The sequence below is a fragment of the Schistosoma mansoni genome, chromosome 3 (genome assembly GCF_000237925.1).
Source record: "Schistosoma mansoni strain Puerto Rico chromosome 3, complete genome".
Lineage (NCBI taxonomy): Eukaryota > Metazoa > Platyhelminthes > Trematoda > Strigeidida > Schistosomatidae > Schistosoma > Schistosoma mansoni.
The window spans coordinates 18,646,315-18,664,568 of record NC_031497.1 but is presented as its reverse complement, the minus strand read 5'-3'; the positions used below and the strand labels follow the sequence as shown (position 1 = coordinate 18,664,568).

The 18,254-nt window shown below is 33.5% G+C and overlaps 1 protein-coding gene across 1 annotated transcript in view; it reads right to left on the bottom strand.

The window, feature by feature from the left end:
* Window positions 1-17,600, bottom strand: part of Smp_029670 (hypothetical protein) — a 22,891-nt gene extending 5,291 nt beyond the window's left edge. Inside the window, exons 1-3 of the mRNA XM_018799504.1 lie at window positions 17,237-17,600; window positions 8,452-8,579; window positions 573-761 (exon numbers count right to left, since the gene is read on the bottom strand). Of these exons, the coding sequence (XP_018651286.1) occupies window positions 573-761; window positions 8,452-8,579; window positions 17,237-17,411 (492 nt within the window). The 5' untranslated portion in view covers window positions 17,412-17,600. The remainder of the gene's footprint in view (window positions 1-572; window positions 762-8,451; window positions 8,580-17,236) is intronic.
* Window positions 17,601-18,254: the final 654 nt, after the last annotated feature.

The following is an 18,254-nucleotide window of genomic DNA, read 5'->3' as shown; positions in this document are numbered from 1 at the left end:
GTTGGCCTTATTAGTATTTGCGATAAGTTTTCCTAGACTTGAAAGGGAATAGAAATATTGATTAAAGACAAATTCTCTATTTTACAAAACGTTATTGTTATGATACTTAAATTAACTATTCTGAATATAAATGTGTCTTATCCTTAAGTCGTAAATCTATCGTTTGCTGAGGTTCAAATTACTATAATGTGTTACAATCTGACATTTGTTATGCATAGCGAATACTTATTCATACTAGTCAGAACAAACTTTATTTGGTCAGTATAAAGACTTGGTTTCTACTTCTATTGTGACAAGTGTACATAGATTAGACGGACTAAATAACTGTTCAGTATATGTTGATTGTAAAATGCATATCGTTCAGAAGGACGACGAAAGCTCCACGACCAAACCATCCAGCTCAGAGAACAAAACTACATTATCTCTTATTGAACTACTCGTAAGAACATAAAACATCAAAACCGTTATCAAGTTTTGTTAATCAAAATCATGGAACACATGTATATATGCACACGGAGAGAAAGTATGCAATCTTAAGAAACTCCAATATCATATTCATTATTATTTCTTACCTTTTCTAATAATTCTCTAATTCGTTTCATTCGTCTAATGGTTGGTTGAAATTCAATTATTAACGGAATCACAAAATTATCTGATCTCGGTCGTACACGTTCAATTAGCATTTCTTCATAGTCTGTTTCATCCCAATTGACAAGATGAATTTTAATTTTTCCAAAATAATTTACAATTAATTCATCAATCTACATAGAGAATAACAAAAAATAAATAAGGAAGGTGAAGAATTATCTGAAACAAGCGTTAGATGGCATATTGCTGATTATCAGTGTAGACAATGATGTGACTTCCACGTAAGATCTTATGGATTAAGTAGTCACATCATGACGAATCTACAATGTTAGGATTAGGTCTATTATTAGAGTAATACTAATACCAAAATAGGCCATAACTCTCTAGGTGTAAAATTAAATAACAGTCTAATAAGTAATGGTTCAGGGAGGGGAGATAAAGTGTGAAGATTGTTAAATATTATAGTTTACATTACGAGTAATTTCTTGTAGTGAGATCTAAAGGTCTCAAGTTCAATCCCCTATGGAGTTGTGAATCTATGAACTGGAGATAACTTTCACTTGTCTAGTACTTCTTGGTTTCCAACGGTTATCTAACTAAACCTAGTGCATGATGTAAACTATAAAATCTAACAAGTATTTATACTGAAAAAAAAGTAGTCAAGAGGATGTTTAAATTAATGAATAGTTCAATCAATCATGGTTTTCTACAGTCTATGCTACCTTTATCTCAATAATTATGTTCATTATTAGTCACACTGATTTAAAATTATTGATAAATGTATAAATTACTACCAGTCAAGACTTAAAATATTGAAGAATATAGTTCGAGAAATATAATATCAATTAACTTTAATAAACGTTCGATTCGTGGCTCTGAATTAGTGTTGGCTACTATCCAATGATAATTTTGTCACAAAAAGAAAATAGTTCGTTTCAGAGTTTCAATATAACTAACATAGATAACTAAAAGTTGATTTATTTATGCTTGACCAAACCAAAGACAATCCGTACAGGATGCATATATGCCAATAAGAGACTGATCACTTGTAGTCCTAAACATTAATCGGAATATTCAAACAAACAATAGAAAAGTGAATTACAACTTCACCCCACTGCACAAGCTAGTGACTATCTGGACTCATAAGCTACGTAGATAACGTGGTGGTGTTTGCAGAGAACGATACTGGGTTCGAGTCCTGAAGTGAACATCAACTCTGAGATGCAGGTAGGTTCATCTGACGAGTTCCAAATAGGACGAAACTCACGTCATGGATTTCACTGCTAGTCACCATCTATCTTTGCTTACAAAGTCAGATGGGTTGGTGTTTGTAATGACAACCAAATAGCGAATAGACAGTTAAGCTTAAACCACTAATCCACCCTTCTGAATAGATGGAAATGAAGATATCTAAGTTGGTGAAAATAATTTGCATCTCGTTTGGATACTTTTAATGTTATGCAGTTTCTATGAGCTAGATGAATTAATTACGAAGATTTTATTGTCATTCTGAATAACATTATCGGTATCTACTTCCTATGGAAGTGAGCATCTTAGTTTTTTCAAAAGGGTTAAATTAGTTCGTTCCGATAGTTTTCTTTGTGACTGATTTTTTTAGTACCTACTGAAGAAGTTCACTTTTACATGAAGTAAACCCCGATGATGTTGAAAACGGTAAAGAAAGTTCCTCAATTAAACTACTTATGTTAGACAACTCAATAACACTAAAATGAAGACGTCCATCTAAGAATGAGGATGAAAGTCGGTCAAGACATAGTGGAATATACTGATCTTTTAACTCAACTCAGTATATTAACGATAAACTATTATCGTCCTCACTCCCCACAACCTAGAAACTAACATTTAAATAACTACTTATTACAATTTCAGTAGTAATTGTTGGCAGAACACTAGATCATGATAAAAAATATATATATCACTCTTAGTAACAATCATGAAAATGAATACAATGAATTTTGTTAAAATACCCAAACATAATCCATTCACAGATTCATGATTTAATTAGAATATAGAAAAAAAACATTGATATTTGTGTAATCACGTACTTTACTTATGATAATCTATGTATATATACATTATTACGTAAATATTTCATGTGTACCACTCACTCTATCATTGTTTCTCGCCTCTTGAAAAAGTTCAAATCACATGGGTTTTTTGAGAAATGTATGGAAATATAGGTATTTATCATAATGAAATTTCTACAAATCATTATAATCTTGTTCAGATAAACAGTATGAGAGAATAGATAGATAGATATAGATATAGATATCCGTGTTCAGTTCATTTTACTTATTGGCTATTGCAATACAATTTACCATCCTTAACTTATTTCCAACCTATTAGTTAGCCTCTCACTCTCAGACACTTTTGATTTGATTTTGTATAACTGTCATTTTTTATTTTATGAGGTCTGATTTGCTTGCATATAAACTGCGTATGTCTGATTTATATGATTCATACAGTAGAAGTTGATTTTGTGTTCTGAACTCAACGGACAGGACAAGGCAAGAAGAATCAATAGAGACTCAGAGTTGACTCTGGGCTGCTCGTGCTGGTTAACGAGTTCTTAGTTTGGCATAGCGCCAAGATCGTAAGAGTTGGTATTCTGATTGAAGATCTTGTCACATGATATTTTGAAGGGGCTATAGGACATAACATATTCATGTAATATTTTAAATAGAATAGAAGAGATTGTATTTCTATAAAGAGTTACATTTATCTATTGTTAGAACTATACAACAGTTTTTCATTTTCGTTCACAAATGAATTTATGAAAAAATCTTGTTATTAGAGTATTGTTTATCATAAAAATTATCTAACTACTATTACTAAGTGATTTCATCGGTATATTGATTATTGGTCACAATGAAGCTGACAATTTATCTTAGATTTACATCAAGATTATGGCTGGGTTTTCTTACTATGACATATTCTCGCACAATGTGTTCCCAAAAAAAGAAATCGCATCACAACGTACTTCAAGAATAGAATGTTACTTCAATTGTCATCCAATGGATGATTCAACATCATACCGATAAAACTGTTGAGAATTATTCACTAATTATCTAATTACAAATATACAGGAATAAATTATTTCTATGCAATAATGCTCAATATGTTTACTGTAATAAAAATCTATGGAACTGTCTAGAACTTTCGAATGAAATAGTTATTTAACGAAGTAAAAAAACAATGAAATAAATCACAGTATTAAGTAAAGGGATTAGAAATCATTTGATTTTATATCTATATTTATTTATTTATGTGAACACATAAATATTGATACAAAGGGGCACCGAATACACATGCACCACACAAATCAGTTGATTTGGGTGTGAGCTGTGATACTACCCGGGTGCCCAAACCGAAGAAGGTAGATTTCCTAGGGAGCCACACTTGGAGCCTTTGACCTAAAGGTCTAATCCACAAGGCATTGGAGCAACGTTAGGAGATGCAGTCCCATGGTAGCCGGTCACCAACAATTGGTTCATACACCATTTGTTCCCTCAAGATCCTGGAGCCAATGCGCACTATTGGTTTGGAACCAGGGTTTTCCAACTCCCCTAGGTGAGCCTTCCGTGTCTATTAACCCGGTTAAAGCGCTGGACATTCGCTTTTCATCCTCTCAATTTCGTAAACAACAGTAATGCCGTGAGAAGGCAGTGAGTAGGACTTCCCTGACAGTGACTGTATAAGCGTGGCCATGTGAGAGCATTTCGAGAGGGAGAGCGAACTCTCTACACCCTCGGCCGTACCAGGGCATTTGACTTGATGGTGTAAATGTCATCATATCGTTTTGTATCCTAAGGACAGTTCACTTTCTGTCTTAACATAAATACTTACTTATGTCTAATAGGTATATTTTCGTATGATTATATTATCTAAATGTATTTATTGATGAGATAGTCATATGAGTGACCTGATAGATTATACATATATATTTAAAGAATTTGCATTTTCACATGGTGTCATTATTTTTTTATTCGAAGCGAAATACTTATGAGATTAATACAAAATGATATATGTTTCGTTATTCAATAACGATTATCGTTATCTATTTGAACGTATGATATATTTCGTTAAATTGTTTGTTTTTTTCAAATAACTCCAAATAGACCAAGATTTAAATAGCCTAATCATATTGTATCAAACATTGTTGGTGTATAGACACCTTGAACCGATACCTTGACAGATAGACAGATAAATAGTTACTCTTTTTTTGATGAAAATCTTTCAATAAGACTGAATTCAGTAATCGAAATATTACTTTTTTGATCGATTTATCATGAACAACAGAACTGTATTAACTTACACAATAATATTGAGTATTACTTTTTTTATCATGGCAGTTTAGTGAAAGGATCTTAGAGATTATTGAATCTTATAGTTTTTATAACGGATATATCTTAGTTAGACAACCGTTACAAACCAGGATGCATCTCACAGCCGTTTTGTCTTCGTATGAGACTCCCAATGCGGACCAAAACCAGAACAGAGAAGTATGGTTTTGATTGAATGTTGACTCGATGTCCTGAAGGTTAGGGGTTCACATCGAGACCTGAAGGTCCTGAGTTCAATCCTCAGTGTAGTCGTAGTTGTACACAGTCAAGAAGTCCCATATCAGGACAAAACACCCATGCAGTGCTTCCTAGCTTCCAGTGGTAACATTTAAGTAATGTCAGCCTATGACGCAAATTATAAAACACGCAGTTAGTTTAATATAATCGAATATAACACGAATGTTAGTTATCCATTGTCATGGTTGATAAGACATATCAAATTCTGAAGTTAATTAACACTCTTATCAATGTTTGATTAAAACTAATTTCTCACAGGATTACATTAAATTTTAAATAAAAATCGTCTACTGTTTACTAGTGCCCGCGAGCTTCTATGTTGTGTGTTCTCCTTCACCTGATGGCAAAGTTATCATCTTTGTGTAAGAACTCAAATCAAAAATGAAGCGCAGTTACCTGACACAATAACATAGAATAATGTTTGTACCAATATCATAAAATTTATTGTAGTCAATCACTGAATTCGCACTTAACAGTTTAATTCCTTATTTCTGTAAATTCAAGTATAATGTAGGACATTCTCAGATCAGTTGGATGATTTTGGTGTTGGTGTTATGCTGTCTTAGCTCGGTGGCTTAACCGTAAAGCCTTCATTGTCTTCTTAAACAACACCATTAACACAAACTTTAGATAGAAGTGAGTTATTTGAAGTTCGACATTAGCATCATTGGATGCCAGCTCAGTGGTCTAATGGTTAAGAGTTTGATCTCCGCGTACGAAGTCGTGGGTGCACACTGCTGACGAAGAGTCTCATACTAGGATAAAACGGGCATTTGGTAGTCTGGCTAAGATCAGTGAGTGATTATAACGGTGGAAATACTACAATCTCCACAAATTACCTATACTAATATAACAAAAAACTCATTTTACTGACATTATATTTGATTAGTTGTTGTCACTTGTCATTATCTGCATATTAATTTTCATTGTTTCCTCCTCATTTGACTTCATAGTTATTTATAATTCTTTTAAATGAGTCAATGAAAAAACTTCACGATTAAACCATAAAACTCAGAGACTGAAACTTCACCAAAATTGTGTTCATGCACCTTAATGAGAAATTCTAAAGTAGAACGATAAAATACCTGATTTTCGATTCATCATAGCCTATAAATAGATCTTTTTCTTACAACAGAAAAAGTTGTATCGTTTCTAAATCGATTTGATCTGTCTGACTATACTCATGTCTCTAATCAATAATGTATTGGTCGTATATAAGTTACACATGTTTCAGATGTCGAGAGAAGTTTGAAATATCAATTCAAAATAGAGTTGATTAGTGGAATGCATAAAGAAACCAATCTATTTACGTATCTACCTACCTGCCTGATTACCCACCTACATGCATCTATATATACTTAGAAACTAATAGGTAATCATTCATTTACATGATTTGTTTCTCCATGTATTGGTGGCAATGATGATATACATTGGTGTAATATTTAATTACCTTTTTTTCTGACAAATTTTTATTTTATTTTGTTATATCTTTCACACCATTCATGAGTTTATTCAGTACAAATTTGTCAGTGATATATATGTGAAAAAAATACATTTAGAAAAGTGAAAACGTGACTGTAAATCGTGATGCACCTCCTCATAGATCTATACATAACTGTCAATACCTATCTGATAGTTAGCCAAGTGATGTTAAATGCATTAGAATGCATGAAGTTAGATAAATATCAAGCGTCATTTGCCTCATAGTTTGTTGAATTCACTGATCATACAATCCAAGTACATAATATTGGATAAATTTTGAATTTCCAATGGTGTTACATTTATTGTAAGGAAAAAGTTTATTGTAAATTATTTGAACAGAAATAAGTTATTTCAGGGTCTCTCTACAGTTGGATAAAGTGGACCTCCTTTGATAACATTAGATGCGAAGTGAATTTCATTAAGATTGTAATGTTACTCTTAAAGACTAATAAACTACAATATTATTGATTACGTGTGGATCAATCAGTTGAGTGAATACTATGTATAGCTTTAGGGCGTTGTGATTTTATATGTTAAGTCTACAACCACATGAGTTTGAAAGTCTGACGAAATCTTGGCACGGATTAAAAAGATTCGACTGACTTTCGACAACTTGGGTCACTTGTGGAGTAGGCAAGATATCCGTCTGACAACCAAATGGTGTATTTACTGCGCAGTGGTTTGATCCGTTCTAATTTAGGGATGTGAAACATGGTCATTAAGAATAATGGGCATTTACAGGTTACTAGCATAAAATAATAGCTTTCTTCGAAGCATTGATCATGTATTTTTGGACCATGGAGTAAACAATGACTGGGTTAGGAATAGGGTACTAAGTAAGAATATCAAGTCGACTAATAAGGCAGTAGAACCTCATCAACTGAGGTGTTTGAGATGTGTGTTACGTGTGCCCAACTACCGTCTACCTCAATGAGTGATTTTATTTGGTGTAGGAGTAAACTGTAAGAAAATCAGAGGCAGCCAAACTAAAGCATGACATCAGTCCATCAAGTCAATGACAGTTGAACTGAGTAATGATATTAGCAGTATACTATCTGGTTGGGGCCCACCTCATTATCATAACCAGTGGTCAGAGGCTTTCAGTAACATGGTTCAAAATCGTTCTCATTGGTGCAGGTGGATGCATTCTGTGTCTTTCCTGCAACTCTGAGCTTATGAATTCATCATAACTTTTTGTGTTTTTATTTCAATAAATGATATTTTCTTTTCGAGTCGTATCTTCGATGCGTAATCTTTTCTATTTCCACTGATACTGTTATTACCTCTACTATTTTAGAATTCGACCTGACATTTTGATCTCTGTGTGCTAATGGGATAAGACAACTGAAATAGTCAACTTGGACTTGACGCGTCGTATGAATAAATCATAACAGCCGCAAATCATACTTCAGTTGATGAAGATTAGTAGTAATATACAGAAGATGCACATAGAACTGATCCGTTAGTTGGTTAGAAGTAGTCGGCGGGAAATTCTGTTTAAGTTTCGTGTTAGTTGACACTTGTTAGAAAGGTATACGTGTAATATTCAAGGAACTAATAATGTCTGAATGGTTCAAACTTGTGATACAGGATGGCAAGTGTTCCATTTCAATCATAAATCGGCTTAAGTAGTTCTAGGTCGATTGTCTTAACGGTTATTTAAATCATAATAACAATAATGTGAAAATATCTTGAAAACTTTACACCAATCATTATCAACAAATCATCACTCATAAATAAACTCATCAATATACGCATTTTATTAATTATGTAAACTTACATCAGTACTGGCAATAATTAGAGATGAGTAGTCAATCATTCCAGGTTTCGCTATCATTGCATAGTCTAAACAAGGGGATATATCATCTGGTAATCCACAAATAAGAATTTTTTGACGGGGACGATAATCTACACACAAAAGAAATAAGAATGGATACTCATAGATAAAGAAATAATAATAAGTTACATAGTTATATGAATAAAAATAATAACTATTTATCAAATTATATTATTCTGTAAGAATAAATTTCATTTCACATGGAATGTGATAACTAATGAAGCATTAAAACGTCAATTACCGGTAACCTCAAGCTTGAAATTTCGGACGATGAAAGTTGTTCATACTTTCCTAAATATAATCTAGATGATACACACCAACACAGATCAATTGTGCACTACATACATTCATCACTTTTGTTACTCTGGATTGATTCACTGACTGAAACCTGATATTTCACATCACGAACTAATTTCAAAAAGACTACCATTAGAAATCAGGAAGCACTGGATAGTTGATTCACTCTAGCATGAGACTCCTCATTTGTGCACATGGATGAGGTTACCATGGATTTTGCAGAGTTAGCTTAACATTTATACCACTGAGTCATTATGCAGAGGTCCAATTTCTAACACCCATCAATTTGAGATATTATTTAAGGATCTCCCAATGCTATTGGCGGAGAACTTCCTCACATTCGACATGATAGACCTGAAGGTCTTGGGTTGAATCCCAGCTGGGATAGCGGATATGTACAGCTAAGGTCTCCCGTATCAGTCAGTCAGTCACAACGTAGAACTTCGTACGTACGTACATCCGTTCAAGTTGCCATACCACATTAACACAGAGATGCAGTTGTCGATTCAAATCCCACAGTGGTAGAAGTAGCAAGAGATTAGAATTTGGGAGAACACAAAGAGTAGATGCACCAGCGCCATTGCAAACGATTTTGAGCCATGTCATTCAAGATCTAACCATCGATTACTATCATCTCGCTGGTCCCAACCAGGTCGTCTACACCTACCAACATGACTCAGTCCACTTGTCAGTGACTTTATGGATTTGTGCCACGTTTTGGCCTGGACGCCCCTAGATTTCTTCCAACCTACTCTCAAGGGACCTGAAAAGGGAGTTGGATTAACGTTGGTCTTAACAACCTGGGAGCGTGACCTCAGAGCCCAAGGGACAACTGATTGAGGCCGGTCAGGCACGACATTTTTGTGGGAGGTTGTTGGCGTATTGGCTCCGTTCTTCAAAGAGCCTTACCGACGGAGACGGAAATCTGTGAGGTAAGGTGTGATATTTTTAGGGTCGACCTTTTCTAACCCCTTCCTTCCTTGTGAAAAGGCAGCATCGCTGCTGATGCCGGTTGTTCGAGGGAAACACCTCACTGCCATCACACCCCTCTACAATCAGCAGTACGACTTCGCCCTCAGACCTTGGGTTGCTGCTTTTAGTCTTACCGTTCTCCAATCGACCTGCTTGGCATGGTAGAACCTACAGGGACATACGTTCCAGCCAATATAAAGCCATTAATAATAATAATATAGCTCGGTTGGGTCATCACGATAGGTAAGCCAGACCACCACGTCAAGGTAGCAGCTACGATAGGGTCCCGTATCAGGACGAGACACATATCCAAAGAGTTCTGGCCTTCCATGTTTGTCAAACTAATGTCATTCCGTGATGTAAACTATGAAAATTCAACAGTCTACACAAGCCCTCTATACTGATGACGGCGAAACTAAGAAGTCAATTGAATTTATGTTAGTCATTGACAATTCGTAAATCCTTCGTGATTATAAACTCTACCTGAAAAGGAATGATAGCCGCTACATGATTGTCACAGGTTATGAGAGTTTCGAATTCTATTCATTTGCGGAAGTAATAAACCAATACTGTTGAGATAGTTTTAAATTAGTATGATGCAATGGATCCATAGCCTTTTTCGATGTTAGTTCATGATGATAACAAACCTCTACAAATTATCAACAGTAATGACTTATCAAAGATATGGTATCTTTACATACGCATACGTACATACATACATACATATGTACGTACATGTCATAGTGACAACTGTTAGATTGACATATGGAAAAATAAATAAACATAATATATATATTATTGATTATCCCCAACCTTATAATTTCATAATCATGACCTCTATTGGGGGTGTGGGTATGTATATATCAATAAACTTATATCAATAATCTAAATATTATTCAGTGTTTGCATGTTTACTTAAAGGTGAATAAATCCATTAAATTATCGTTGGTTTTCAGTCATTTTATTGGAAATTGACAATCATTTTTTTCATTTCCTGAAAAGTTAAGATTACACTTCGAGCCAATTGGCAATAATTTCAAAGTAGGAAGGGGTTAGTGTCATTCTGAAATCTAAATCACTTCAGTCAAAAATGTCATCCTCTCTCCGTGCCTACTTTATTTATCCTATTAAAACTAATATTTCCCATTTCTGATTTTTTGTGGAGGTTTTAGTAATTTTATGTAGTTGAGATCATCGGTTAAGTGCTCTGGCGCGAGACTGATAGGTCCTGAGTTCGAATATCGGGAGGCAGGATCGTAGATACGCACTGCTGAGGAGTACCATGATAGGACGAAACGGCCGTCCAGTGCTTCCAGGTTTTCAATGGTGGTCTAGCTTCAAGTGACTCATGTTTTCAACTATGAAAATATTGAAATATCCACAAAAACCCCTTCTGATCAATAATATAATTACTACCAATATTTTGAATTATTTACTTTTCATCGCATGCATTTTTTCTCTGAATTTCCTGATGTAATGTGATGACAATTTCATACGACCATACATTAATTTATGACTAACTGGTTAGCATTATTCAGTCAGTTAATCATAAGTAGTGTGAGATCTGGTACATTCAAACATCGGTTGTCACATGGCATCAGTACAGTGATACTAAATTATCAAAACAAACGTCAGATTAGTAGAAGGAGTAACAATATCAATTGTATTAGAAAACATTAAACACCGACAGTATGATTCGAGACGAAAGAAGGCATTAGATAATCTTAAAACTCAAGATCCAAGAAAAGACAAGAGTGAATGCATCTTTTCCATTCCGACTAATTCTGAGTCATATCATCCAAAATATCTGACCCCAACAAGATAATCTGTACTTAACTACACTGCTCAGTCTAACAGTCACTGACTTAATGAACTGACGTCACATATTAGTCTTGCCACTCATATATTTCTTCTAACCCCACACTCAACATCGTAGCCAATATCACACGTTGAGGCAGGTAGTGATTAAGCATATCCACTTGCTTGTGCAATGGGGCGAAGTTTAAATTCACTTAGTTTGAAGCAAAAAATACTGGGTTCGAGTCACAGAGTGAACATCAACTCTGAGATCCAGGTACATCCAGCTGACGAGTCCCATATAGAAAGAACACCATTTATTTTACTATTCCTGTTACTATCATTTAAAAGTGAAAGGTGAAACAATATGATAAAGTGATTAATGATTGAAATTATACTAATGAGTTAATCCATATATTGATTTGTTAATTATTCTTTTTAGATAAAGTTTTAGGTATTCTTGTGATAAACAGTAGCAAAGAATCATCTGATATCATACACACAATCATAGACAGACTGAATCTTATTGTAACTATCCAACTTTTGGACAGAGCGTCACCAAAAATGATCAACATTCTATTTACAATCTTGATGATCTCATTCCTTCTTATTCTGATGTTTTTCTTTTGTTTATCCTGGTTAACTGACATCACAGTCATAAATAACAAAACTGTATAGTAGTGTTTATGAAATAAGAAATAATGTTACCCTGGAACATTTAAATATGGATGGTTGTGTGCTGGTAAGAACACGTGATTATTCTATTAGTTTATTTTTGAAATAATTGAGTTAAGTACTCACTTTATAGTATAGAAACGACCACATTTAGGATCCTTACTGAAAATAACCTATTTAGAAAGTAAATGTGAACTATGGGGTAGGCGATAATTTACACATAATATGTGGAAAAAATCTCACTAGGTTGTTATTGTTAATGTCGAATTGAATAACATAGGTTTTGGGAATAAGTAACAACCTATCTATGTACTCAAAAGACTTCCTTAGTAAGATCGAAACTATTAACCAATTTTCAACTTCACATTAGAGATATACTCACCAATCTAGATGCATGAACATTAATGGAAATGTTTAGACTGAAGAAATACAAATGGTGTCATTAGTTAATTGTATGCAACGTAAGATTTGATCGGTTGAAATTGCCTTATCACAATAGCACAGAGAGATAAGATTATTTTAAGACATCCCAAATTGGTAAGAGTAGTCACAATATTAGTATTAGTTGTAGTGATAAGAAAATTTAGGTATCGAAAAAGAAAAATATGGTGTAAGGTGATTTTAGGACACATGTTCAAGAGTAAACCAACGAGCGTACACACCTGGGCCATTGCAATCGATTCTGAGCCGTATCACTTAAAGTCTAACTGTTGATTACTATAACCCACACGCACTCCAACCAGGTGGTGTACACCTATTAGCATGGTATAGTTCAATTTTCAATGATTCCTGAACTGGTGCCACATCTTAGTTTGGCCATCCCTAGCTTTCTTATAATCTACTACTACACCAACTATCATCGTCCGTCAAAGTAGGAGATGGTTGGGCATACGTAACACATATCCCAACTAGCTCATTTGATGAAATGATTAAGACATGTGTTATCAAGAGTATGATTAAAGGTAATTGTAGCTATAATTACCTACTTAATATTTCATTCACTAAATTCAAAATGTTGATTGTAACAAAACGGTCACTGTATGTAGTTTGACGTCACTAACTTATTTTAATTACATAACCAGTGAAAACTACGAAGTAGTGGGTAGCTGTTACATCTTTATATGGAAGTCATTAACAGTGCACATCCTAGACCATATCGGGCTGTAACTAATGAAGTCCAACCTTCAGACATGATACAAATATTATCGATAGCAGTGGATAATGGACACAAAATATCGCAAATTGACTGAAGTTAGAAATGTGAACTATTGAATCCCAACTCAGTGGTCTGAAGGTCAGGTGCTCAAAGTTAGGCCTGGAGATTCTGGGTTCTATCCCTTGTATGGTCGTAGATCTCACTGTTCATTTACATCTAGTTGTCAGTGGTTATCTAACCACGGTTGGTCCATTACATGAAACTTTAAATTCAACAGTCTCCATGACACCATATAATAATTTTTAATGGAGTGTAGAAAATTATTCTTCGATACGATAAACAAAACCTTGGTTTAGACGAATATTCAAGTCGTCTATCAAAGATTCAAGAGTTACACATTATTCATCTAGTTTTAATTTCAAATTTATTGTGCCCTATCCCTAGTTCTTTAGTCGATCCCAGTTGGTAATGAAAATTAACTTTACACTACATATACTATGTTAGACATCTTTTTACCATCTCAAAAAGTTTAGCATGAGAGGACTGTTTGACTACATAATGCACATATTGTATTAACTTCATTATTATCCTGCTAACAACTAGGTTGTTTCATTTATTTGTTTACTTAACCCTTTCTCACAAAGTTTCGTCTAAATACGAATTGTGTCAACTTAACGTTTTATTTATTCAAGGTCACATTCAAATGTCTGTATAAGATACAAACAAATAGAAATAGCGTCAACCTAAATGTTCTCCAAACCCAATGTTTAATTTTACTATGCATGACCTTCATTTTTTATGACTCATCTCCTCGGTTTTATTTTGCCTTAGTTCATAATCCAATCAACTTAAACAGATAAGATTGTTTTATCTGGATTTATCGATTTTCTAACTAGTTTCATTTACCATATTATTTTAATATTATCATACAGGTTAATAACTGTATCGTAAATTTTCTTCAGTACACTTTCACACATATGTCGTAGTTATTCACTATCGAAGTATTTAACAAAAACGAGACAAATGTTCAGGGTTCGACTGCGACAACTTCATTCACTAAAACAAAAATTCAAACATTATCCCTCAATATATTACAATTTGAGAGACACATCATCATCAATAGTTTCGAATAATAAGGAGAATTGAAAGTTTGATAAACGCATCAACAGTTAGTGACTCGATTAGTTTTGAAACTCCTTCGACTGTTCTGATTGAGTAGTCAAAATCTCACTTAAAGTAAACAGATTGAGTGGATATGTGTATAAGATTAGGTAGTGACTTTAGCACTTCACATTCTCAACCTACTTCGCTTTAATCAGTCACCTGATATAACTAGCCTTCACATCACCCAAAGTTCGGTACACAAATGTGTACGTGATGAATGAGTTGCAAACTAATAACGCAATACTATTCCCATCAGTCGAAACAGGTCGATTCGTAAAAATGAGATTTGTAATAAACAGTCAGTATTTCTCATACTTACAAAGACCCAGGTATAACAATAACAATAGTAATGATAATAATTAGTGGTTAGATATTCTCTGATCTATTGTAAAGAGAAAAGTAACTTTAAGAAGATGCATACAATAAAAACAATGAAATTCAAAAGATTTCGACAAAATGAACCACACGTAAACAGAAGAAAACGACCAAAATTCAGCGACAGTCAACTTCAAACGACAGTCAACACGAGCTTAACTGGTCAGCTAATTAGTTAACTAACTATGAGCGATAAGAAATAACTCATATTTAAAAAGAATATGCTAAATTTTTGCAGAAGAAATCGTCAGATCTGTTCGTAACCTTGATAGATAATATTATTGTTAGTGTATGCAAAACAGAATTTCAATTCAACCAAAATATTTTATTCACTGTGTACATATGTGTGTGTAATACATTGTGATTTGGACTTGTCAAAATAAACGATAAAGATAATGTTTCGATTCAGTGCTCAATTTTAGCTTCCCACATCATGCTATATGGATTAAGTGGAGGTTGAAGTAATTTGACATACTATTCATTAATATTTATACAAGTCCTAACTGATGGAGTGAAGATTTGAACCGTCTAAACTATCGAACTCATTACAAATTAAGGATTTACATCTACATTACAATGTTCAATGAACTTAGAGACAGAGAGACTTGGATATGGTGATCACCTGTTCAAATGTCAGATAAAAGCTTATCTGGTAATCAGTTATATTGTGAGATCTGGCTGTTGATCGGTTAAAGGAGAATCAAGAAGATTAACCAGTTGTATGTTTATATAAAATTATGTTTTCAGTGACTGCACGAACTGACAATGACAGATGTATAGTTGCTAATCTAACCCTTTAAAATCACCAACATGAATGTGTGTATGTTGCTTCACTTGGCCGATGGGATCCGTTAACAAATAATTTGATTGAATATGGTTAATCTTACCATCGAGATCAAAACATTTTAAATATTACTTAACCCTGTTACTTGGTAGGGTTTAACTAAAATGAATCAATATTCCAATTACATTCACAAGTGTGAACCGTATTTCGGTCATGTTTTAAGACAAGTAATTTAACAATACTCTGACTTTAAGGAAATAATAATAGTTTGTGCATGGATATTACTACTCTTACTACGACTATCGGTACAATAACAACAACAACTACTACTACTATCGTCATAATTATTGCATTCTTCTTTAATCAGTGACGATTAAAGATATTTCATTCTTTCTATCAGTGAACTGATGCTCTAGAGATACCTGGTTGAAAGCTTTCTTTCGTCTAATCAACACACTAATCAGGTATGCAATAAATATATCAGTGGTTTCAACTTTGAAGATAACCTCATCTATAAGAGGCTTACAAAGAAATTAATTTTTATTAATAACAGGAATAGATCGAAAAGTGTATTTTGATAATCTTTCAACACTAATAAATTTGAGTTATAGATTTCCATATTTTTAGACAACCAATCAGTTGCAGGCAATCCAAAATCTTTTTGTGCATCAGCTCAAATTGTTAGCACAGTGAAAAGCAATTATCGGGGTGAAACACAGTGTAGCAGAAGTAGTGTGAATAACGGTAAGAAAGACTAAGCATAATGAATATGAGTTGAGAGGAAAGAAAATGAATAAGTGGGAAAAGGTATGAAATAATTTTAAAACTTGAAGACAAAGAAAAGACAAAGCCCATACATTTACTCTATTGTGACCGATTCTGGGTCATGTTACCCAACTCTCCCAACTACTGATCACAATAATCGCGTGGACTTCAATAAGGTACTCTTCACCTTAAAAGGTAGGACATTTTTCATAATTACAATTTATTTTTATTGTAGTGTTGACTACTACTATTAATTCGATCTGTGGTCGGTACCAACAAGATTTATTGAACTAAACTTTAATTTGACAAAATGCATCACTAGAAAAGTGGGGCGCTTAACATAAATTATTTAGGCAAATCATCATAGTTCGTGAAATCACTAATTGGGAAACTATTATCTGTAAGGGAGTCAATGCTTAGAGTTTCTCCAAATTAAAGTATATCCAGTAGACAAAATCTGACCCAATCAGCAAAATGATAAGTTATGGTGCTATCTAGGTTTAAAACAGTGCATCAAATCTTTTTAAGCAAAGATGGATAGTAGCTAGCAGTGGAATCCAGTTTGACGCACGTTTCGTCCTATTTAAGACTCGTCAGCTGGATGTACCTGCATCTCAGAGTTGATATTCACTCTGTGACTCGAACTCAGTACCTTTCACTTCAAACGCCATCGCGTTATCCATTCAGCTACTAAGTCATGATACTCACCAAATCATAAAAATGAAATAAAAACAATAACTTACTTAAAAATGATTTTATAGATGGTACAGATGGTGGGAGTGTTGTAGATGCTGTAGGAAATTGTGAAGTAGTATTTAATAAATCATCGTCATATTCATAAGGAGAAAATGATTTTTCTGATTTTTGTGTACTAATAATTAAATTAACAAGGAATTCCACTTCAGTTTGATCGTACATTATTGTTATTCACGTATTTGTACAATGAATGTTTACTTTCAAAATATGATTTTCTTTTTTTTTTCAGGAAGGGGGTGTCGTGGAGATAGCACTTAGTAACAAGCAAAGAAATAAAATACACAAATGTAAACACTATAGTTTTTTTTATAAAAAAAATAAGTTAAGTTTTATATTAAAGTTAAAATGAATTTAGATGATATTCCATTTAGTAAATTTATAGTTAAATTGGTGTACTCGGTAAACAAATAAAAATGTTTGTGCATTATTAACTCAAAAAGATAATCACGTGAATATGACTCTTAATGGTGCTAATCAAAGTATAATTGTCTATCTATAATATGTCTGCCTAACTAATACCGGCCTTCTAAATAATATTGAACAATTGTTCATAAATCATTTACATTAAATCTATATTGTCATCTAGTTGGACTCTGATACTATACACATATGATTGTCTATTTATTTATTAAATGTATGCATGCGTGAATACCTTTAATCTAATAGTATAGGGGTATTGATGATGCTGATGATGATACAAATGTAACGGTGATAATAATGGTATAGACGAGGTTATCTATAGCTAGATGATCTATCACGCAAAAAGATGATGATCATCTTTTATCTTGATATGTTTTTGTTTGAAAAATTGAGGTTATGGTTAAATCGTATGACATCATTATCATTATTATTATTATTATAATGATGATCACTCCATGAGATTGTCTTCTGAGGCGAAACAAATTAAATGTAATGGTATGTAGTGTTATATCTCTTATTATAGCAATGAACGTATCAAATACATTTTTCAAGGTCACTTCAACGTCTAGAACTATGTCAACTATA